This window comes from Stylophora pistillata, chromosome 2 (genome assembly GCF_964205215.1).
Source record: "Stylophora pistillata chromosome 2, jaStyPist1.2, whole genome shotgun sequence".
In the NCBI taxonomy this organism is placed as follows: Eukaryota; Metazoa; Cnidaria; class Anthozoa; order Scleractinia; family Pocilloporidae; genus Stylophora; species Stylophora pistillata.
Genome location: NC_142520.1, coordinates 32,388,951 through 32,413,893, shown reverse-complemented (window position 1 = coordinate 32,413,893; position 24,943 = coordinate 32,388,951). Strand labels below are relative to the sequence as shown.

At 39.2% G+C, this 24,943-nt stretch overlaps 1 protein-coding gene across 3 annotated transcripts; it reads left to right on the top strand.

Moving 5' to 3' along the window:
• The first annotated feature begins 13,321 nt into the window (after positions 1–13,321).
• On the top strand, positions 13,322–23,769 carry LOC148738378 (uncharacterized). Of its 3 annotated transcripts, none has more exons than XM_088750849.1 (9): positions 13,329–13,502; positions 17,158–17,498; positions 17,588–17,737; positions 18,971–19,093; positions 19,624–19,746; positions 19,988–20,110; positions 20,523–20,645; positions 21,499–21,621; positions 22,221–23,769. In XM_088750849.1, exons 2-9 carry the CDS (start codon positions 17,186–17,188, stop codon positions 22,529–22,531), a joined length of 1,389 nt encoding a protein of 462 aa, XP_088606975.1. In that variant the 5' UTR covers positions 13,329–13,502; positions 17,158–17,185; the 3' UTR covers positions 22,532–23,769. The 3 variants fall into 3 exon arrangements, with proteins under 3 accessions (XP_088606976.1, XP_088606975.1, XP_088606974.1); XM_088750848.1 differs by having other exon boundaries at positions 13,330–14,554; XM_088750850.1 differs by lacking the exon at positions 19,988–20,110 and having other exon boundaries at positions 13,322–14,554.
• The last annotated feature ends 1,174 nt before the right edge of the window (positions 23,770–24,943 follow it).

The window sequence follows — 24,943 nt, the reverse complement described above, 5'->3', positions numbered from 1 at the left end:
AACCGCCGGCGCCCCCTTTGTTCAGCAGTTAAACCAGTTGATGCAGACCCAGATTGATGAAAATCGAGAGAAAATGAGATCGATTGTGAAAACTGTAATCTTTTGTGGTCAAAACAACATTCCGTTCGATGGAAAACGAGATGACAACCCTGGTGACAAAAATCTTCAAGGAAACTTTCAAGCCCTTTTGGCGTTTCTCATAGACAGTGGTGATGTAGAACTTAAGGAACATCTGGAGAATGCGCCATGAAATGCCACTTACCGTTCCAAAACGATACAGAACGAGACTATCGAGACTGTGGGGAATTAAATTTCTTCAAAGATCATCGCGGAAGTTAAACAAACTGGAATGTTTTCTGTTATGGTGACGAGGCAGCGGACGTTTCCAACAAAAAACCCTGTCTCTTGTCCTCCGCTATGTCGACTCTTCAAAGAATATTCAAGACGAGTTTGTTGGTTTCCACTCTTGTGGAAAAGAAACAACCGGTAACGCAATAAAGGAGTTAATAATTAATTCAGTTCGTGACCTTGGTTTGACCATGGATAATTGTAGAGGTTATTCTTATGACGATGCTGGGAACATGGCTGGCAGCTACATACATACATATACACATACATACAAACTTTATTCTCGTCCTGAAAGGGATTTTCAGAGAATGCACGCTAAAATCCATATCATAACAAAAAAAAAACATTATATTATTTATATAGTAGATTGCATAATTATGTCACTTTACTATCCATGAAGTCTTAAAATGTTTTTTAATTTCCTTTTAAGTTCTTGTAGTGTTCTACTTAACTTGAGCGAGGGATCTAGCGCATTCCAAATCTTTACAGTTCTATAGTAGAAGGTTCTCTGTCCTGCAGCAGTCTTTAGGAGAGGAATCTGAATTTTCTGTGGATTTCTTGTGGTGTGCGTTGATACGTCTGAACGTTTAATGAACTGTCCATTTAAACTATTGGGTGCGCTAGCAGTCATGCACTTGAATGCCATTACAGCATTTCTGTAATAGAGTTGTTGCATAATAGGTAGCCACTACATTGCCCTGAGGACGGGTGTTATGTGGTCAGATTTCTTTGCTCCACTAATTATACGACAGGCAAAGTTCTGTACTTTTTGTACTTTGTCTTGGTTACTCTCGGTGGTATTACTCCAAACATTGGAGTAATAGGAGAGTTTGCTAAGGACTAGACCTTTGACCACTATGGTTAAGGTTTCCTTTACTAACACTTGCTTGACGCGGATTATCTGTCCTAGTCGTGACATACAAGTTGAAACGGTGTTTGTTATATGATCTTTGTACGTTAGGTTAGGATCCAGTATTACACCAAGGTCCTTTGCTGATTTTCCAACGGTTAGATCTTTACCCAGTGAAGAAAGGCGAAGGTCATCAACCTTGCTGACCATCGCTCTGCTGGCAAAGATCACGAATTTTGTCTTATCTGGGTTAAGTAAGAGCTTGTTGGTAAACGCCCATTGGTATATTCTCTGGAGATCCTCATTCATTTTAATTACCACGATTTGCTGATCTTTTAGGCTGAAGTTAAGCAAGAGTTTAGTGTCGTCTACGTAGCTTTGTGAAAAACTATATTCAGGCACCAGAACGAGGTCAGTTGCAGGAAGGGGCCCTGAAAAGCAAAACGAAGATCTGCGTCTACAGGGCTGTTGTTCTCACCACCCTTCTCTACAGCTGTGAGACATGGGTCACTTACCGCAGCCACATCCGCCTCCTCGAGCGCTTCCATCAGCGCTTCCTGCGCACCATCCTCAACATCCACTGGTGTGATTTCAACACCAATGTCGACGTCCTGGAACAGGCCGGGATTCCCAGCATTGAAGCCACGATCCTGAAGCACCAGCTCCGACGGGCCGGTCATGTTTCCCAATGGAAGACCACCGCCTACCTAAGATTGTCATGTACGGTGAACTCTGAACCGGACATCGTGAGAGAGGGACTCCAAAGAATAGGTTCAAGGATAGCCTTCAGATGTCACTCAGCACCTGCAACATCGACCACAAAGAGCGGTCTGACCTGGCTACAGACCGTGGTACCTGGCGCCACACAATCAACCAAGCCACCGCTCAATTTGAGGAGGATAGACGTGAGGTACTTAAAGACAAGCGACAGAGGAGGAAGGCCCGCGCCGCCTCCACCTTCACTCCGGACGTCACCTCTCTCTGCAGATACTGCCCGTGGATCTCCCTTTCCCGCATCGGTCTGGTCAGCCATGAACGTGTCTGCAGCCGACGTCAACGTGGAAAACCTATTTAATCTTCAATAAAGGCAGATAGTTTCTAAAGAAACTGTTTGGGGCTGCGTCGGTGGGGTAACGAAATATTTTGAATATATCAACAAAGTTGAAATGGTAAATTGGCCACCGTTACGATTATAAAAGCTGATGTTTCGAGCGTTAGCCCTTCGTCGGAGCGAATAGAGGAATTGTGGGTTGTGTCTGCGTTTAAAAGCACACACAACCCACAATTCCTCTATTCGCTATTTAATCTTCGTTCGCAAAGTCAAGCAAGCAACAACGAAAGGAAGGGGCCCTAAAATACTGCCTTGCGGAACACCAATAGTAACAGGTAGTTGATGCTTGAACTTTCACTACTTGATAGCGGGTAAAAAGATAGCTCTTAAACCAATCTATTGATGATGCAGACAATCCAACGTCCCTCAATTTCGTGATCAGGATGTCAGGATCAATGCTATTCAAGGCTTTACTCATATCAAGTAACACTGGAGCGGTTAGTTCGTTATTGTCGATGTTTCGAAGGATAGAATCAGTGGTTTGGATTAATGAGGTCTCTGTAGAGTTCCATTTCTTGTTTCCACATTGTTGTGCAGTCAGACGTTTTTTAGGAGACAGGTAAGATACTAGCTGGTCGTGAGCAGCTCTTTCGCAGCCTTTTGAAAGGACCGTTAATAGAGTGATTGGTCTATTATTGTTTGGGATCTCGTGGTCTCTCTAATATTGGCGTTACTTCTGCAATTTTCCAGCAAGAGGGAAATGTGGACAAGTGAAAAGTCGCATTGATGATTGAAGTAATTGATAGTAAGATTGCAGGAAGGCGATCTTTCATTACTCTTATTGGTACTTTGTCGATCCCAGGGGCCTTGTTTGTTAACATAGCATTAATAATTCGTTTGACTTGTTCACATTTCACAGTAGAGTGGAAAACAAGTTCTTCCGAAGGTGGATATTCCCGAGAGACGAAGGTGGACTCGTTAAGTACGTGGTTGAAATTTTCAACCAACGCATTAATTTTCTTCACATTATTTTCGCCTACTGATGCAAAGAGTTGTTTAAAATCATCGGCTATGATTTTGGCGTCTTTAGAATAGGTTTTCTGGGATGCTGACTTTTTAGGTATACAGCTGCGGATGGGTTACCAGAGGCTGTTAGTATTGTTCTTGTTGTTTCTTATTTGCTTTGCAACAAATTCCCGTTCTGCCATTCGAATCTCATGTTTAACTTCGCGACTAAAATTCTTATAAGCCGACCAAGCGAGTTGGTCTTTCTTCCCTTTAAAAGTTCTTTTCCATTCATCCTTGGTTCGCACAAGTGCTCGAATCTCCTCGGTTACGTAAGGGTTTGGACGACCACGGATACGAATCGTTTTGAATGGCGCGTGTAGATCGAGTATGTCATTAAATAAGGTATTAAACACAGATAGTTTGTCATCGGGGTAATCTAAGATCTCTATGAATGACCAAGGTAAAGTCGCTGTATCTTTGGAAAATTCGGTAAGAGAGTAGTTCTTGAAACTTCTCGTAGCAGTGAAAATGGGTGTACTTTTCTCTCTTTTCAGGCCAAGTTTGATATAAACAATATCATGGTCGCTTATCGACGATGTCAAGACACCCGATTCCAAAATCTGACTAGCGTTTGAGGCCATTATCACATCCAGTCAGGATTCCGATTTGTCTGTTGAACGAGTAGGTTTCGTTACGACTTGACTCAAGTTAAAACTATGGCAGAATTCGATAAGTGCTTGAGATCCAGGAGTATCGAGTTCCAACAAATTAGAACTTAGGTCCCCAAGTATATAAGCAGGTTTGTTGTAAAGAAGTGCAGCGATTAAACTTGTACTGAGATCAGTGTTAATACAGGTTAGAGGGATAGTAGGTGGACGGTAAGTAGTACAGACCAGGAATGACTTTAAATTCCTAACTTGTATCTTGATCCATAGTTGGTGTAATCCAGATTCGGAGATTCCGTTAAAATCGTGGAGTACTTCTGTTTTAAAACCATGACGTAAGTTAGAACATACTCCACCGCCTCTCTTGTCTTGTCGGTCAACTCTGAAGACATTAACCAGGTATTTTAATTTCCAAGTCAGAGACAGGGCAGTTTCACCAAGTTTCGGAGATCGTAAAAACCGTCGAAGTGTTTTCTTTTTACGTTGTCTTTGACCTCGATGAAGTGGTCTCTTTGTTTGAGAGATCTTACAATGAGGTGAGCTATTTTTACGTTGTTCTTATTGTTAGTTTTCGTGCCTTGGCTTGTGGTCGGACCAGGGTTTACCTCAACGTCGTGTTGTAGTTTGATTATAGGATAAAAAAACAAAAACGAAAAGAAACAGAATTTCTGTGTATGCAGTTGGACTAGGTGATCTTTTGACCTTGACGAGGACCTTCATTGTGGTTGTAATTATAATGCAAATTTCTCTTAAAGTAAATACCAAACCGACTTTTGAGGTTTGGTTTGTCCCAGCTGCAAGCACTATCAGGTCTGAGAACTTCTCTGTGGTTAGGTCTTGGTTTCAGGAAGAAAGTTTTGTAAATGTTTAGGTGGTTAATTTCCAAGAACAGCCATAACAAGAGGTAGAATAAGGAGCTCCAGGGAAGACGTGTTTGCTTCATGCTAATTGCGTAAATATACGTTGGTACATCAACATTAATCCAACATTAGTTTCCCAAAGCGATTTATGTACATTGCATGGATCACTGTCTCAATGTGTGCGTGGCTGATACTTGCTCGCTGGCGATGGTTCAGAATATGATGGGTACTTTTAAGAAACTTTCTGAATTTTTCAGGTACTCGCCTAAGCGCAAGAATCACCTTGTTGACAAGATTAAAGAGCTATTACCCAACAGCAATCACAGAATTTTAATTGATGTTTGTTGATATTTTCAAATATGCACCAGACTACATAACAGAGCATCCAAGTTTCAAAACTTTTCCGGAGGAGAATGCCCTTGGACTCCCCTAGCAAGCTCAGGCCTACGCCCTTCGATTTTGAGTTTCATGGAAAATTTTATTTTGGTAGAAACTAGTTACACAAAATGCCGGATCCACTCCTGCCCTAATAACTCAATTGAAAGGTAGACAAAAGAACATTCCTTTCCGATCATTTCATCGGAGCCAATCGTAATCGACGTATTGTAAAACAAAATATGAAACCAATACCTGTTGGAAGGAAGATCGTCTTTCTGACGATGCTACTTTCCAACATTTTGACCGGCTAAGTGATTGAAAAGGAATGTTTCAATGTTGCACACGGGCAAACAGAAGTTTGTGTGCAAAAGAGTTGTAACTTAAAAACCCTTCAAACAAAGACTGAAAGTCACTTGGATGATCTTGGAATTATTTCATTCCAGAATTGAGAAAAGGGAGTTCTTATTTTATCAATTTTTTACTTCATTTTCGAGTTCACGCTGCACATGTGCCTTTTTAGCCAATAATAAGGTCGGACGGCAATAATTGACGTGCTAAGTTAATTATTAACAGTCATTTAACTGACGACTGACAAATGGCCTAAAATCTGACTGAGAACTTATATGGACGATATTTTAATGGACAACTAACCCTTGTACCCCCATCCAGACCTTCCCCAAACGATAGACAATAATCTAAGCAGCGATGCAATTTTGCCATTTTCTGTAACATCCCGTCAACATACATGATTAGTTGATTTAGCTGGTGTATGACGACGACTAAGTTTACGAAGCACGCGAGTTAGACGAAAAAGTTATCAAGTCGTATACCAACTGTAATAAAAAATGGGCGGTAACAATTTTTGGCGAATGGCGAATTTCTTGGTCGGTTAAAGCCCCCTTTCTAGAACGAAGAGCGCCCAATTGAGATTGGTGTGCACTCGAGATGAGTTTATTACTGCCACAGAAACTGTAATTATGAATATTATCGACAGAAATGATTCAGAGATTGCCTCGAAGATTCGGAGCATTAGAAAATCATCCTTTTGACTAATGATCGGAAGAATTTTCAAAGTTTGAAAAGCGCTCTTTGGACATGCGTCTGTATTAATTACTGTAGCTTTAAGCGAAAAGGGCGAGTACTTAAGCTGTGTAACGGCAGAAGGAACGCTAGTGAAAGGATTAAAGTTAATTATGAATTTATAAAATAGAAAAAAAGTTGAAATTGTGAGCATTCATAGTAGGTGTCGTTGAAAAAGCCAAGTGCGTTTTGCAGATATAGCGATGTGCTACTTTTCTCAAACTAAGGAAAATAAAAGTCTTTCAACATCTTGGTAAAATACAGTTCATGTTTTAGTGGAAATAATGCGATACAGTACTTTCCTAAATGATTAAGTGGCACCATTATTTAGGTAAAGAAAACTGAATTAAAAAAATAATCATTAATTCCTCCTCATAATTACTGATCTATTGTGCGTTGTGAGACATTCTAAATGATTTAACTGGACCTGAAAATTGTCGCTTTTCCCTCACATTCATCGGGGTTCTGTACATCAGTTGTATGAAGGAAGGGCCCTTAAAATTTTATTTTTCCTTTTTAATCAAGAGGGAACGAAAGTATACATTGCGCACTGAAATAGATGAAGAAAATCAGTTCGAACGGACGGACAAACGGATCCCGTAAGACGCTCATGACGTCAAAACTTGCCTTCTCTTGAGCACATGTACGGATTTAGTTTTATTTTTAGTGGGTGATGCACACTTGTAATTCTTCTCTGCGCGAAAATGTTTTTCTTCTGTTCTCAGTTCCTCTTGGTTCCATTCCGGAATTTCCAACAATCATAGAGATAAAATATAGCGAAGAGGCCAAAGCAACCAGTGGTGAATACTGGCTTTATTCCATCATAGCGGGAAAAAGACAGTTGTTGTTTCTTGCGATGTGGAAAGAGATGGTAACCAACTCAAGTTCTTGTTGTTGTTGTAATCGATATGAATGTGATAAAATGTGTTTAAAAATTAGAATTTTGGTAATGTAGATCGAAAGCAACTGATAATATTATACATGGTGTGTTGCCTTTCAATGCAATCCTTAACGCAATCATTATGTGAAGTGGTAGATATTTTTACATTTCTCATTTTCACAAGTTTGTATTAAGTGATACATTGTTTAACCGTTAAGATATTTAAACATCTCATATACGCTTGCATTTCAATTTCAATCACGTAAATATTTCTTGAACTTGGAGGTAAGTGAAGACCTCTGCTATCGGTTTGCGTATAAAACTGGACTGTGAATGAGAATGAATGAAAAGGAAAGTACAAGGAGAACAATAAGAAATTCCACGACGAAAGGTGACAAAATGTCGCTGCCCGCGTAAAACTTGAAATTGTCGATAATCTTATCTGTCACGTGCCACTGCTAGATAGCGTTCTACAAAACATGTTTCTGCCAATGCCTCCTGGGCTGTGGCGGGTAGCCCCTGTGTTTCTATTTTTGGTCGGCATTTCTAATGGTTACGGTGTTGACGCAGGTGTGTGGTCACCGACCCGGATTAAAAAGGCTTTAAGAGCGTGTTCATGAGAAAACCGGGAGAACATTGAAGGGGATAATACTCAAATCACTGATTTGGCTCAAACTTGGCACAAATGCTAAATATATATATATATATATATATATATATATATATATATATAAGCGAAATGGGCAACGTAGGATCCATGACAGTGCTCGACAATGAAGGAGCGATTACAGTAGCAAATGGACTACTCAAGTGACGCACATATGGATTTTAATACAGCCTGTTTCGTAGACCAACAAAAGTTGATCCACTCATCAGTTAAACTCCATACACACTGAGGCATCTTGACGGTTAACTCTAACTCAGTAACGTGATCACATGGCATTGAACGACAATATGAAACATATGAAACAGATCATAGACGGGCATAACAAAGCCAGAATCAGGAACGCAAAAATGTCCGAAGATAGCCGCCCCCAAAGATTGTGCAACTGCAGGAACGAAAACGAATGCCCTTTAGGAGGGGAATGTTTGCAAAGCGAGGTCGTCTACCAAGCCACAGTCGATACCAAGGAAGAAACTAAAATGTACGTTGGCCTCACAGCGACAGATTTTAAGACTAGATGGCGCAACCACCAAATGTCGTTCAACCACGAGAGGCGGCGAAGTGACACAGAGCTGAGCAAGTACCTGTGGAAACTAAAGGAGAAGAGGGAAGACTATTCGATTTCATGGAAAATTATTGCTAGGGCTAGATCATATTCCAATGCCACAAAACGTTGCAATTTATGCCTTACTGAGAAATTTTTTATCTTGTCTTATCCACATGAAGCCTCTTTAAACAAGCGAAGTGAAATAATATCCAATTGTAGACATCGGCGAAAATATATTCTCAGGTATTCTTAACGCTATTATCGGCGCGCGCACGGTTTTCAAGATTTTAATTTTTTAAACAATGCCATGTGATCACGTTGCTGAGTTAGAGTTAACCGTCAAGATGCCTCAGTGTGTATGGAGTTGAACTGATGAGTGGATCAACTTTTGTTGGTCTACGAAACAGGCTGTATTAAAATCCATATGTGCGTCACTTGAGTAGTCCATTTGCTACTATATATATATATATATATATATATATATATATCTCATGAGACGTTTTGTTGCGCAGTATCGCTGAGTATTTTTATGAGTTGTGCCGTATTTTGAGGAGCCTTTAGGGCGAGTCAAAATACAAATAACGAGTAAAAATACTCAGCGATACTACACAACAAAACGTCTAATAAGTTATTTATTATCCAACACGCAAATTGTTTTGTCAGTGCGGGCGAATTTCGCGGATAATATTTATTTACGGGGAGTGCGTGACAGAAGTATGTGAAGGGGAACGGAATTGGCGCGAAATATTCGGCTCACTGATTGGTCAAAAGCAGGAGAACACGTCAAACTGATTTTTGGGGTTTCGAGAAAACCATCACTGGCGCAATTTATTTCACTTTTCACAACGTGAAAAAGAGTCTTTCGATCGTTCGAATTACAATAGATGCAAATATTTCAGTTTAAGATTTCTATTAAGAAAGAACGTAGAAAAGAAATTCGTTTTGACCGGCGAAAATTTCGAAAAAAGGCGAATTTTCATCACAATTTTCTGGGTAAAACAGTTAAGCTCGAAGCAAGTTCATTTATCATCTTCCTCGTGGATAACGATTCTTCTTCGCTTGGAAAGAATCTGGGGAGACCTTTCGCCCATGACAATGGTACAGTTGTTGAAAACTGCCAGAGAAAAGCTGATTTCCAGAAGCAGTACTGGCATTTCTCCCTATGGCCATGGAGCTCTGAACAGGGCTGTTCAAACTCAGCTGATTTAGCGCTGGGCGAGCACCACAGTGGCTGTTTATTTTCAGCGACATTTCTTTTTGCTGCTTTACTGATACAGTGGAATAATAATCTATGGATTTAAGATTCTTATGTCCTGATAATTGGCTGATATCTAGCGGATTGACGTTTTCGTGGCGTAATGCTGTAATTATCGTTCGACGAGCAGAGTGGTTTGCGTGTTTGCCGGTAAGGCGTACGGCATCTGCTATCGTCCTCATGAACTGACCCAAGGAATGGATACCGAGAGGCTTTCGTTTGTACCAGACTTCAGTTTTCGGACTTTTGATCACGGCCAAGTAGAGTGGGGAATCTGGTTTAATCATGTCCGGTGGTCTTCGTGCCAGAAAGGTCCTGAAAATGTTTACGGGACAGCGATCTCCGCCTGTCGAGTAGATGCTTGGGCTAGAATACCTCTCTGCACCAAACTCTTTCCCTCCGGCTCCCGTCTTGGATCCTCGCTCCGTCTTCCATATGATGTATTCTCTCCTTTCGCCGCCTTCTTCTCGTCGTATCTCAAGATCTTCGAGCAGAACTTTGTGATGCTCGTCTCGCGCACGCCAGTTAAAATGCATGGTGCTGTTCAACCAAACTGTACGGAGAAGAGCTTCAGGCGAATGGTCTCCAAGCTGTTTCGCGCTCCAAAACTTTTCAAGCTCATCGTTTGTTAGACCCAGTGCCTTGTTTGGACGGCCTCCTTTACCTGACAGCCTTAGTTGCTTTTGTTTTGACTCCAACGCCTCGCGTGATTTTTCAAAGATCTTATCTTGAATGATGTTGTCTTTCCGTGTTGCCGTAGATAGCGGTCGAAACTTCGTTGAAATGAAGTTAAAGTTCCTGGCTCGAACTCTTCACCGTTAAGTTTTCTGACTTTTATGAAAAAATGGGAAAGGAGGCTGTTCAGTTTATCTGGAGGAATATCCTCCATTGACCTTCTCTCGTTTATGGAGTTGCACCACCGATTCTAGACATTAATGTCTGTTTTTGTCTTCTTAGTTGTGTTATTGTTCCTGTTTTCTTCAATGAATGAAGAAATTTCTTTGTTATATAGCTGTTTTCTGCGTTTGATATATCCAATAAACTTTCATCTATATTTCTCAGCCATTCCGACTCTTCATCGTCCCAAATACAATTAAAATTGTCCGCCATTTTTTTTCCTAGCTTCAATCCAATTCTTCGCTTGCGCGATGCGAGAAGACCTGTTTAATCGGTACTCTAGAGTACAAATACCGCGGGATATTTGTACTCGTCTATGGCGTTATTTATACTCTGCGAAGTGTAATTGGATAATAACATGAGCTAACAAATTTGTGAAAATAATAGGTCAAAATATTCAACCCCCTGGAAGATATAAGGTCCTCCTGCATATTTTGCGCAATTAACTAGCTAACTTTGCCTTGCCGCTGTTACAAACTGAAAAGCCATCTGAAAATTTAATCAACTGGGTTGTGTTCTATGTTTATCAGAATTCAAGAATATTGAACTGTTTTAACTTTTTCATTTAATTTCTTCCTTCACCTATCCCTAAAGTAAAGACGACTTTTTCTGGTTTTGAAAAATAATGTTATTTTCAGGCTCAATGTCTTCGATGACCAACCACTTCTGAACATAATTCCTTCATGGGTAGTGAAAGCCTTCACTGGAATTCCAAAATTAGTCATTTTTGGGGCAACTGAGTTCATTGCAAGTGCTGACGTGAACATCTAATTAGGCAATTTTTGGTCTGTTTCATCAAAATTCTGTAAATTACATCTTCGTTTGCTTGCTCTAAACTTACACGGAATCTACAACAGAACAAGGGCTAAAATAGAAGGTTCAGAAATCAGTAAGTTGCTAAGACAATGGATCCATTACTTATTCTAGGACATATCATTCTCTTCTTTAATCCTCGCACATCGGCACCTTTCTGTGCAGATATGTTGAAAATGGTAAACCTAAGGCAAACTAGTCCCACTAACGTCGGGGAGAAGAGATGAAGATAAAACAGCTGTCATTTTAAAATATCAATGTGGCTGCGCCTGGAGCAACTCTTATTCTCAAACATGCTTACGAGACTTCGCCAATGACAAAGATGATAATAATAAATTAAAAATGAGTTGATCCTATCGTCAAACACTCGGAGTCTTTTAAACATAGTATAAAATCTGGTAAGGTCAGAAAAAAAATGAAGACCAAAGGCCAATATTCATACTACCCAAAGAGATTTAGTTCAATTTTGGAAAAAGCTTGAAACTCATGTCTACTTTATTTGTGTTACTACAGAAGCAGACAGAAAGATTCTTCCATTTTCTTCTTTCTTTGTTTTGTTAAGGGGCTGCATTATTTCTCATAAATATGCAAACTGGAATTTGTCATCTGAGGGAGTTCACCTTGAAAGAATAGTAAGTTAGATGACTTTGGGTTCTTTCGAGGGGTGGATTCTGTCAAATGGAAAGTTTCTTCAGAACTTCGAAAGAAAGTTCTGAAGGAACACAGGAAACAGGAAGTAGCTGTAAACTGGCAGGAGACTAGCGCACAATAGATTATTGTTAATATAATGGCAAACGGACGGTAGTTTTGTTGTATTTTTACATATCACCTCATATTTGGGCTCAACCTTGACAGAGAAGATCGCTTACCGACGGCTTTAAACAATTGCGTTTTTCATTTTTTCCAAATAGATACTTCAGCTATGTATAGGATATGTATAGGAGTAAAATTTTGGAGGGACGTTAACTCGTTAGTGTTGTGAGCAACGTAACCATAGGACGCAGACTTTGTCATGTGTAAGTCTCATAAAGTCAGGCCATAAACAGGACGTTGTAAGTAATTTCAAAATTTATTATAAGCCGCGTGAGACTAGAGCAAAATAAAATATTTGCTAACACTGAACACGGCAGGTGTAGGTTTTGTCGCTCTCTTAGGGATCTATTCTTATTACGGCTCAAACATGACCAGAAAAGGTTGCTTTGCGACACGCAGTTTTAAATATCAGGTTTCCAAATAGAATATTGATGAAGCGTTTTCCTTGCACAAGTGCAAAGTGAAAGAAATTGTAGAGGATGAAGACTACAAGTTTACATAGCAGTTTCCTCTCTTTCAGTCAGTAGTTGCTGATAAATGGGGAACCAAAGACAGAGTTGTAGGTCGGCTAATTGCGCTAAGTCGGATCAAGGAAGCTTACTCAAGAAACAAAACAATTATCTCCCTTGCCATATAATATTCCAGATGATTTTTAAACCAACGCACGTTATACTCAGATGATGAAAGATGAGACCTAACTGAACGTTAATCAACATGATTTTGACTTTTCTTATTATTACCCATTTGCTTTATTTTAAACTTCTTCTACTAAAAGGTAAATAGTTCTTGCAAAGAACACTCATGGTAAAAAAACCCAATGGGTGATATATTAATATCTACGGACAATCTTTCCTCTCCCTGTAGTTCTTCTGTTACTCTTTGTCAGGTAATGGCACCTGCTGGAAAGATACACTGTTTCTTTTATTGTCTCTTTGCGGGCGGTGTTTAAGTGTGACGAGAACAAAAAGAGACAAAATTGTAAACAACATTAAAGTGACCGGGTCGTGTGTCCTAATTTTTAACTTCTATTTCCCTACTTTACACGCAATAATTGCAGAGGAAATATAAGATCTTCGAATGACGACCGAGCTCAGCCAATGATCTACATAGTTCTTTTTCTTATTGGATTTTTGGTTAATTGGTTTCAAAGCATGCGGGTGGTTCTTAATTTAGAGATTTTTGTTCAAAGCTATCGAGTTGCAGTCATTATTGTTCGGCATGTTTATTTCAATTTGCAGCGTAATTAACTCAAGCAACGCATGTTTACTCAAATATAACGTTTTAGATCACGTGTAAGAACCAGTTTGTCGATACTCAGGACATCACTCAATCCATTAGCGTGAAAGAGTAGCAAGCGAAAAAGGAGTTCATCCAGAGAAAACATTTGCAAATGGTAAGACTTTTTTCGAGGATATCTGGTGAAACTTTTGGCATGAACAAAGTGTTCTGCCGGCACTGCTTTAAATGCTTGTCAAAATTTACTCAATTCTGTTAAAGGCAATTGCTTTCAACTTAAACCACATTTAATTTATGTTATTTAAAAGTTATGTCTTTAAGTGGGTTAAGCTCTAAGTAACCGGTTGTTTTTAATCGACGAGAGTACGCTAGAATTAGGATTTTAAATGTACATTGTCACACTAACGTCAACAATCCTACTATTGAAGTCCATTTTATATCGTGAACAATAATTCTATTCGTTTGTTTGCTTGTCTTGTTTTATTTTTTTCTTCTCCAGTACGTACATTTTAGGAAAGGTCGGTGTTGTTTCACAAAGGGACCTTAAGTAGTCAGAACGTCAACGCCGAGTGAGAATTCGATTAAGGAGGTTGGATATAGTTTCTTTGGCGCGCGCAGACTGGGTTCTAATTTACCCGGACTTTTAAAAACTTGCACAAAAAAAAAAAAATATTAAAAAATATAAAATAAAAGAAACCATGGCCGCCGCGCTTAGGTCAAAATTATTTTTTCATCGGCCTAGTAGACTATGTGTTACGCCTATAGGTAGGCTGCTTACACTTTCTTCTAACTTTAATAGTAGTGTGTTTCAAAAACGGAAAGCTACAACACTCTCAAGTGACCAAAATACGCGTGAATCCGGCCGTAAACACAATCACGCTCGTCGGAGCTATTTTCCCATATCGTGGCTGGTTTCGGGAACACTATATTTATCCAATTCTTCCAATGCGAACTGTGTTTGGGAGGACAGTGGTTTTGGAGGACGTGGATCGTCTCCTAGTGAAGAGGAACAGAAACAGACAGCAAAGCCGATAGCTTCCGGATTCCCGCTGCGTGACATCTCAGGTCGCTTTTCGTCGTCAAGGAAAAACATTTGTGCTGCAAAAAAAGCAACGCAGCTGCAAAATTTCAGAGCAAAGAGGAAGCTGGGTCTTAGATTCTGACGATGAAAACCCTCAGGAGGTGAAAAAAATCACCAGAAGTTGTTTGGTAAGTCTGCTTTTTCACTGCATTTTTGCACGGCAAATGTAACATTTTATGTCAACATGGGCTTTCACGAGATTTCGCATAACAAAATCCCATCGATAAATTCAGAACTAATTTATTACTACGGTATCACATATTTCTGATGTTTGCAAGTCTTCCTTTTATCATCTCAGGAATATTTCGAGAATTAGAAAGTATTTGACCCGCGAAACCACTGAAATGGTTGTTCATGCTTTTGTCACCTCTAAACTTGACTATTGCAACTCTCTACTTTATGGACTTCCTATGGTGCTAAATTACAATCTGTTCAGAACTTTTCTGCGCGTCTAGTTCTTAGGACTAGGAAGTTCGACCACATTACTCCGGCTTAAATTGATCTGCATTGGCTTCTCATTAGGCATCGTATTGTATCTAAGATTCTTCTTTTAGTTTATAAATCTCTTAATGGTAAGGCCCCGTCGTATTTTTCTGATCTTTTAACTTATTGTAGGAGCTCTTATTCTTTGCGATTTGTTAGTAATGGTGACCTTGTAGAGCCATCTTGAAAACTGCGAACTTAAGGAGGTCGATCGTTTACAGTATGTGCTCCTAGATTGTGGAGTTTTTTGCCTCTTTCAATACGTAGGAGTTCTTCTGTTGACTTTTTTAAAAGCGTGTTGAAAACTTATCTTTTTAAAATGTTTGCCAGTGAATGTTACTTAATGTAGTTTGTTTATAATTTATTTTTATTTGTTGTAAAGCGCCACGGACAATTTATTGGAGTTGTGCGCTATAGAAATACTCTTTATTATTATTGTTATTATTACTATTATTATTATTATTATTATTGTCATTATTATTATTACGGTATAACAATCACATTTCATTCATTTTTACAACGTAAGACGGAACCCAAAATTTTACACAACGATTCACTAAACTATCAGTTCGTACTTTTCGACACAGAAACAACTTCGTTGGGTAAACAGGCGCAAATTTGTCAACTAGCAGCTATGACTAAAGACGGAAAAAACTTACAATGAATATGTGCCACCTACGTGCAATATCAGCAGCTACGCTTCTCGTGTCATCAAACTCACTGTCAAAACTGTGAATGGTGAGAGAACTTTGCTCAAAGACAATGTTCCTGTACACTCTGTTCCACCGAGCGAATGTCTTCAATCTTTTACCACTTTCCTTTCCAGCAGTACGCATTGTCACACCGTTTTAATTAGCCATAAGTCTTCTGTGTTCGACACCCCTACACTCCTACGATGTGCTGGAAATTCAAATAAGGAAACACTGTCGTCGAAGAACGTGTTTTTTCGCTGATAGTCTTCCACTCATCAAAACACTTGCCAAAGGTGATAACGCTCTTCTCAATCCTGACGGAAATCCATGTAAAAGTAATCTTATTTCTGTGTATCAAGCTCTTTTTTATGAAGATTTCAACTCACACTATGCTTTGGAAGATGTACGTGCTCTCCATCATGTCCTCTTTCAATCCCCGTTGCAGCTAACAAGCGCTGACATTGTAAACAACAGTAATGTGAAATCCACCTCCTCCCCTTTCGAAGACATCGAACTTCTTGACGGACGCCACGAACGCATGCAAACTTTTAAAGACAAGCTCTATTCACAGGGCGATAATGGGCTCCTCGTCAAACAAAACATCATTCAGGAAATTGCAGAAAGCGGCCTGTGTTACGATGACTTAAAAGATCTTTACAATAACGATGTGAAGGAAGCACTAGTCGCCATTCTTAGCAAATCGCCAACCACATCGCGTCGAGCAGCTCCACGCGGAACAAAAAATCTGACATATTTCCGTTTCCGCTTGGTGAATTTTTTTTTTATTTTTTGCACGTTAATTCTGAACGGCTCTGTGCATGTTCTATAAAAATGCGAAAAACCTCTGTCAGAGGGAAAAAAAGTTAACGATGAATTCTTAAAAAGGCCTCTTTTCCTTAAACTTTCTGACAGAATTTCTTTAAACTCAACAGTCAAGTAAACCAAGACTAGACAGTCGAAGGATGCACGCAAAATCTACAACAAATTTACCGTCCAGTTTAAAAGAAAATTCAAGTCAACTCTAATTTCGACCCAGCATTGCAACCCAGCAACGTTGCCATGGCAACAAAGTTTTGAATATATTTATAAGAAACCGATCCTTCAATAATGTCTTTATTTCAGGGGAAGATGTGATCGCGATTTGTTAAAGCTAGGCTTTGTGAATTTCGGTTTAAATATCTTGCAGCAGGATAGTGAAAAATATATTCAGCTTTCTTAAGCAATGAATTCATAGTTTTTATAGTCAGTATTTCCTCAGCATAACGTATGTGAGTAGTGTTGAGCTCTAAATGAAAACTAAAATCATTTTCAATCTCGGACCAGGCAACTTAGTGATTTTACGTTGTTGTTTTGCAGAGGATAGTTTAGGAATGTATGAGAATTGCATGATTGATTGTGGAAGAGAAAAATAGTATCAAATTGAGGAACAAGTTTCACAACCGTCGATGCCTCCGGAATTTTTCCTTGAAATGACGTTGTCGCCTTGATTCATAAAGCCTTAGCGAGCTTGCAAAATTTACCATCAGTCGAATCTATTAATATTTTACTGCCATCAGGTGTCATCAAGCTGCTGAGCGGAGCAAAATGGTCCTTAATCTGCTGCTGCTGATCGTTGTAAGTCCAACATTCTTAGATGCAACTTCTCAGCATAGCAACGCCAAAAGAGAAGTGTCGATCTTGGGTATGATGCTGCGACAACATATCTTCAAAGAGATCACAAAAGCGGCATCTGGTGATGTGTGTTTACGGGAATGTTATGATGACATCAGATGCCAGAGTTTCAACTACGTCTTTACCCAAGACATTTGCGAGTTGAGCAACCGTACCAAGGAAGCCCGACCAGAAGATTTTGTTTCAAATTTTGAACGATATTATTTTAAAAAAGACATGAAGAGAGGTGAGATCTTCATACAAGGGCTAGATAAATAAAATGAAGAATTAAGAATGTATCATAGAATAAACAACAAACAATCCGTTTGTTTTCAGTGTCTCTCGGGTCCGTTGCAGAGCTTCCGGCTGAAACGTGTAAAGAGATTAAGTCAAATGAAGGAGGGAAAGCAGTCAGTGCGAAATACTGGTTTTACTCCATCATACCTGGAAAGATTGTAGTCGCTTACTGCGATATGAGAACAGAAGGTACTTCAATTTTTTTGTGAAAATATAATGTTTACTTTTTTTTTTACTTTATCCCCCCGGATAATGTAAAAAACGTAGACACAAATTCAAAAACGTAGACAATCGTTAGATTTTTATCTAACCTTTATTTTTTTTAGCTTAAGTGATCATAATAACTGTTTGAAGTTAAATTGGCGGTGTTGGGCCGAGAATATGATTAAAAAAAAAGATAAAAATTTGGGATGTGGCTCAACCTCCTCCAACTTTTAGGTCCAAACCTTAGGTTGTGCATCATCTATCCTTCCGGTTGCTTGATCGCTCAATCAAACGTTTGCCAGTTTGCTACACTTTATTTACCTCCAGTCAGTTTCTCGTCCAGTTCGGTTTACTCATGTACAATGTTTATCAACGTTAAAGCGAAAATTAGGAGTCACGGCAGTTCCCACGAAGAGGTCAATTTGAGCAAGAGGCTTTAAGTTATCGTTCTGCTAACTACATTGCTTGTCTCACCCTCCTTTATTGTTGTCGGCGTCGCGATTTCCTTACCGAAATCTAAATACCGCGACTGCTTGCGGACTTTTGGCTTAAGTCTCCTTGGGTAACTTTTGATCATAATATATGCGACATAATCCTGTAAAGGGGTGATCATGACTGTAGCTATGGTGACTTGGGAAACCTGAATTATAGAAGCAGTATGAGTTGGAAATGGATAATGAAAATTTGGTTAGGTAATTGAAATACTTGTCCAGTTACGGTAATCACGAAGGTGTTCTTAGAATCGGTCACCTAATCGTCTTCCTGCTCAGCGAATGTATATCTTTTTGCAATAAGTGCAAGTTATACACTGTACAGCAGATGGCTTTGGCGGAGGTGCACATAAAGTGGTCAGTAATCTAAATGGATCTTTTCTGTCCCGTTATTTTTTAAACGTTGTGAATGAAAGGACAAGTTTGCATCGTGCACGAGCGCATTTGAAAGTTCCAGATTGGTCATTAGTTTCAGTTGTAGCGAGCCTCTGACCAAAACGTTGCCAATGTTTTTGTCGCGTTTAAATGAAGGAAGTGGTTGTTGCGAAAAGATAGAATAAAAGATAGTGGGATTTGTGTCGTTTTAACGAATGCTTTACATCCTTCCACAAAGCCTGTCTCGATATAACGAAATCTGCCCTAATTTTTAAGTGGTTGGTTAAACAATTACACCACCGAGATGAATCTTTAGTAGGGGCTCCATTTTAACCATTTGATTACTTTGCAGATGTTGACGAATGCAGTTCTTCCATCCCCGTCTGTGATCCAAATGCCAATTGTCAGAATTCTGAGGGCTCATTTCGTTGTCAGTGTGTTACTGGATTCGCCGGTGATGGGAAGTCTTGCTCTGGTAAGTCTGAAAGCAGACTTAGTGGCCAGGTAGCCTGTGTCCATCTTTATCAATTTCTTTGTGGTTGGTTGAAGAATCTCACCGACTAGCTTGACTAGGTTTCCTGTTACCACTCTAGCGTGACCTTAGTTCCAAAAAGTAATTGGTGTTTGAGTCTTTTTTCTTTCTTTTTCATACGCCTTAATGGAGAAAGGTTGGGAGAAAACAATACACTGGATTTTGAGTTTCATGCAAGTAATCTATTTGACGAAAGATGTAGGTTGCACTAAAGTTTTCTTAGATCTCTAACCATTAGGCTGTAACTTTTGAAACAAATTCTATTCATTATCCCTTTTACCTTCAATCTCATTGTCCACCAAGCTTTGAAATAGAACACAACCTTTTCATTCCTTGAACATAAAAAGGAAACCCAATCCGCGCAGAGTCCTTTAAGAGTTAAGGGCAGTTGCTATCTTTCCAGGCTTTTGGAGTTATGTTTAGTGAAAAGTATCAATCAGAGCTTCACTATTAACAATTTGATTTGCTTGCAGATGTTGACGAATGCAGTTCTTCAATACCCGTGTGTGATTCAAATGCCAATTGTCAAAATACTAAAGGCTCATATCGTTGTCAGTGTGTGACTGGATTCTCCGGTGACGGGAAATCTTGCACCGGTAAGGAATAATTAAGGCACACACGGTGGTAATTTGATGATCGCCGATGTTTGGGCCATAGTCTTATCAGTGTGTTATGTTTTTGTATTAGACACAACTCTTCGGTACCTTTCTATAGAAAAAAAAATAATTTCAAAAAATAACTGGTGTTTGGAGTTTTTGCTATCTTTCCTTTTGGATTAAAAGGGCAGTAGAAATCATCAATCGGAGCTCAACTTTTGACCATTTGATATCTTTGCAGATGTCGACGAATGCAGTTCTCCAATACCCGTCTGTGATTCAAATGCCAATTGCCGGAATACTAAAGGCTCATATCGTTGTCAGTGTGTGACTGGATTCTCCGGTGACGGGAAATCTTGCACCGGTAAGAAATATTTAAGACACACACGGTGGTAACTTGATGATCGCCGATGTGTGATTAAATATTTGGGCCTTAGTCTTATCAGTGTGTTATGTTTCTGGGCTAGACACATAACTCCTCGGTTCTCAGGTAAAAGAGTTAGGAAGAGATTTAAGGAAGGAGAGGAGTGATTTTGAATTGTGTTATCACAAGAAAAATACCAAGACTACTCTTCAATGAGTACTTGGATATATTTATGTGCACCCTTATTTCTGTGCGGTTGGTTAAATGATAACAGCACCCGGCTTGACCAGGTCTCTTGTCAATTTTTTCCTTTTAACTTTATCTGTAAAAAGTAAACGGCGTTTCTTTGGAGTATAGGGCGGTAAAAATCAGGAATCGGAGCTCCACTTTTGACGATTTGATTTCTTTGCAGATGTTGACGAATGCAGTTCTTCTATATCCGTCTGCGACGTGAATGCCAATTGTCAGAATACCAAAGGCTCATTTCGTTGTCAGTGTGTGTCTGGATTTGCTGGTGACGGGAAATCTTGCTCTGGTAAGGTTATTTAAAGCAGACCTAGTGGTGAGGTAGATAATCACCCTAGCCCGTTCAACCTATCGATTATGGGATCTCTCCTTAGCAAAGGGGAATGGATTGTTCATTAGTAGCAGAAACCTTCCAAGGAAATTTGATTAATTGCTGTGGGGTTTGTTTGATTGGATGACGAGCCATCTAAGAGGACCTTGGCCTTGACTTCGTCTGATAACAGGAAAAACAGTGATGGCAAAGCAAACCCAAAACGGCGGAAATCGTCAAAAACAATGACGGATTCACAAGAAATGAGTCAGCTTTATCAATCTCAAGTGTAAAATGTTCATATTTCGGAATATTTAGCGTTGTAAATGGACCATATTTCGTTGCCCATACTATTCTTTATAGCGCATTCAAATTCTCAACGGTTCTTCGCGTGACTAAACATCGCGTTACACAACGCGTGACGTTTTCAAGAAGTAATCTTTCGTTATTCCTCGAGACGTGAGCTTGGGACACCTGTGGTTACGTATCACAGTAATGATCAACAAACTTGTACAGGTAACTAAAAAGATAAAAATAATATATACATACATATATTGTTGGATTTCTATTCTACTATCCGGCTGCTGATGTTGTTAGAATACAGTCTCGCGATCATTCTTCAAAATTCAAAACTACGTTCAGGTTGGTTTTTGCGATTTGTCTCTCTTTCTCTTAATAATTTTCAGTCTGGTCTTTCCCACGGTTTCATTGCCCCTCGATGGTAACTCCCTATTTTTTTTCGCCAACATAATTAGTCTATCCTTTCTCTTCTTTAAGGATAGTGAAAAGTATCAATCAGAGCTTCACTATTAACAATTTGATTTGCTTGCAGATGTTGACGAATGCAGTTCTTCAATACCCGTGTGTGATTCAAATGCCAATTGTCAAAATACTAAAGGCTCATATCGTTGTCAGTGTGTGACTGGATTCTTCGGTGACGGGAAATCTTGCACCGGTAAGGAATAATTAAGGCACACACGGTGGTAATTTGATGATCGCCGATGTTTGTGCCTTAGTCTTATTAGTGTGTTATGTGGATGAGTGTTATGTGGATGAGTGTTATGTGAATGAGTGTTATGTGGATGAGTGTTATGTGGATGAGTGTTATGTGGATGTTATGTGGATGTGGATGAGTGTCAGACGGAATCAATTTCTTGCCATTTGAAGCCCAATGTGTCAATACGATTGGTTCATTTGACTGTAGATGTTCGCCCGGTTCACCCTGCTCAGGTAACTTCTAAAGATAAAAAAAAAAAGACCGTTAACAGAGAAACCCAATCACAAAGGTGTTTTTGTACAAGGAAATTAAAACGTTAACTGCAAAGTTTCTTGCAGTAACAACCCTAAATTGGACGTAATATTTGAAAACGTGGGGAATGTCTCTCAGGAAAAATCACTGGATCAGTTTCTCAGTTTTTGCTGGGGCAGTTTCGGAAAGGATATGATTATTCAGCCTAAGAGGATGATACGATCGTCGTTGAGGCATTTTAGTCTTTAAAACCAATTAGTCGTATCTTTTATTCACGCATCACTTTAATTACGTTACTTACGCAGCAACTATCCTTTTAATCGGCGGTGGAGCAAACTACGGACGCGTAGAAGTTTATCACAATGGGAAGTGGGGAACAGTGTGTGATGATGACTGGGACATCAATGACGCTACTGTGGTTTGTCGTCAGCTTGGCTTTTCTGGTGCATCACAGGCTCCTCATCGCGCTAAATACGGTCAGGGTTCTGATCCAATCTGGATGGATGATGTCAACTGCCAAGGAGGAGAGGCAATGTTGTCTCATTGTCAGTTCCGTGGCTGGGGAAGCCATGACTGTAGCCATAGTGAGGATGCAAGTGTCGTTTGCAACGCATAGATTGGTCGCAAACAGTCTCTTGATATTGCAATGCACGACCTTTCTGCAAAATGCTCGCATTGACAGTATAGCGGCTATAAGTTTCTGGGTGGAACACAATCCCACCAAATTGTAGTATCACATATTATCGTTATGAAGGCGAATTAAGATAGCACTTTATTTTAGCCCGTGAATTCATCACAAAAAATATAACTTGATAAAAAAAGTCAATCGGAATAAAAAAATGTGATATGACGGGATAAAAGAAACAAAAAAAATAAACAAAAACAGAAGTTGTAGCCCAGTTGTGATGTAGCCCCCAACTCCACATAAGATACACTGAAATTATGTAAAAGTAAATATAATTATGATAAATAAGTAGCAAGAGTGTACAATCTGTTGTAGATAGGTAAAAGTACACTGGAGGACTATAAGTCATTAGTAGTTAGGCGGGTTTTGAAAACAGTGAATACATCAATTGCTTTGAAACTAGATGGTAACGAGTTTCACTTGAATACGTGTTTCTAAAAATCCTGTATGTAATCATAACTTTTACATTCTGAAAGATTAACAGCATTTCTGGCCTTTTCGTTTTTGCGAAATGCAAGCCTAATATGTTCGATTTACACTTAATGGGAAGAGACTGAAAGAAAACTTAGCTTATAACTTGGCTTAAGCTTAGACATATTATTTATATTATGATGTCGGTCTGGTATAGGAAATGCTATTGTGTAGCTCGACAGATTTGAATAAGCAACAAGGAGGTGTTGGAATAGATAGATAATGTTGAGCATGGTCATCAGTATTTTGTGTGCATGACGATTAGCCTTTTTGATATTATTTTTGAGTAAAAAAAAAAATTGTTTCCTCGCGTTACTCGTGTTACTGGGGCCAGAAAGGCTGATTCATATCAGTCTCTGAAGAAGTTATTGGATAGCTTCTTCTTGTCGTTAAGGTTAACGCAGGGTACTATGTTGTTCAATTTTTTTCGGCTCGTGTCTTCAATCACAACGTAACCAATTTGTATATCTTTTAAAAGTTGCTGTAAGGGTTATCATGGAAACAATTCAATGTAACTGTGGACCATATTTTTTCCATAATTCCATGTTTGAAATTGCAAAGCTTTCTGTTGGCAGGCATCTTAACGAACTGATGCACGGGAAGCCTGAAATGAAAAACAGTAGCCGAAAATGGGCTACTAATGGAGTATTCACTCCATAAGATCGACAAAAGGTTGAATAAATGATGAGTTACCCAGATGGCGCTTTTTATTTTTCCTAAGTCTGTTTAGTTTTTTAATCAGGACTTTTCAATTTCCATCCTGTGCCTTACACGATACTACTGTGAAGCAGTTGTATCGAAGCATCTGAATGTGTCGCCAGCAGACTATGGTATTAGCAGGCTTTGAAATAACAACTGAGTTCGTTGATTATTCGTTTGGATCCGTGTATTCAATCATAACCGACGTTCATATCTCTGGTAATAATAAGAGGGTTGCTGTTGGGGCTGTTTTGGACACAATAATATTATTATTGTCTTCCCAGATGATCCCCTTAATGATAATAATTACGCTGTCGACCAACGAGAGAAATTGAAGCACAGATTGGTGTAAGGATACGATACGTAGCGGCGTTACATACGTAATGATAGGGTTTTCAAAATATGGCCACATAAGGAGCCAATGGTTAAATAAACATTACTTGTGTTTCGTTTTGTTAACTAAAACTCCACTCTCCTTTACAAGCGCTAGTGGGAGGAGAACTGACTTATAACAAAGATATCAGAAATTTGCAAGTTAAGCCTTAAATCAGTTGGTGATGATGTCAAAAAGATGTACATAAGTTCTCTTCATATCATTTAATATGGATATGTATAGGAGTAAAATTTTGAAGGGACGTTAACTTGTAAGTGTTGTGAGCAACGTAATCATAGGACGTCTTATAAAGTCAGGCCATAAGCAGGAAGCTGTAAGTAATATCAAAATTTATTACAAGTCGCTTGAGATTAGCGCAAAATAAAGTATTTGCTAACAACACGGCAGGTGTAGGTTTTAGGGATCTATTCTTATTACGGCTCAAGCATGACCAGAAAAGGTTGCTTTGCGACGCGCAGTTTTAAATATAAGGTTTCCAAATGGAATATTGATGAAGCGTTTTCCTTGCACAAGTGCAAAGTGAAAGAAATTATAGAAGATGAAGACTACAAGTTTACATAGCAGTTTCCTCTCTTTCAGTGAGTAGTTGCTGATAAATGGGGAACCGAAGACAGAGTTGTAGGTCGGCGGCTAATTGCGCTAAGTCAGATCAAGGAAGCTTACTCAAGAAACAAAACAATATTCTCCCTTGTCATATGATATTCCAGATGATATTTAAACCAACGCACGTTATACTCAGATGATGAAAGATGAGACCTAACTGAACGTTAATCAACATG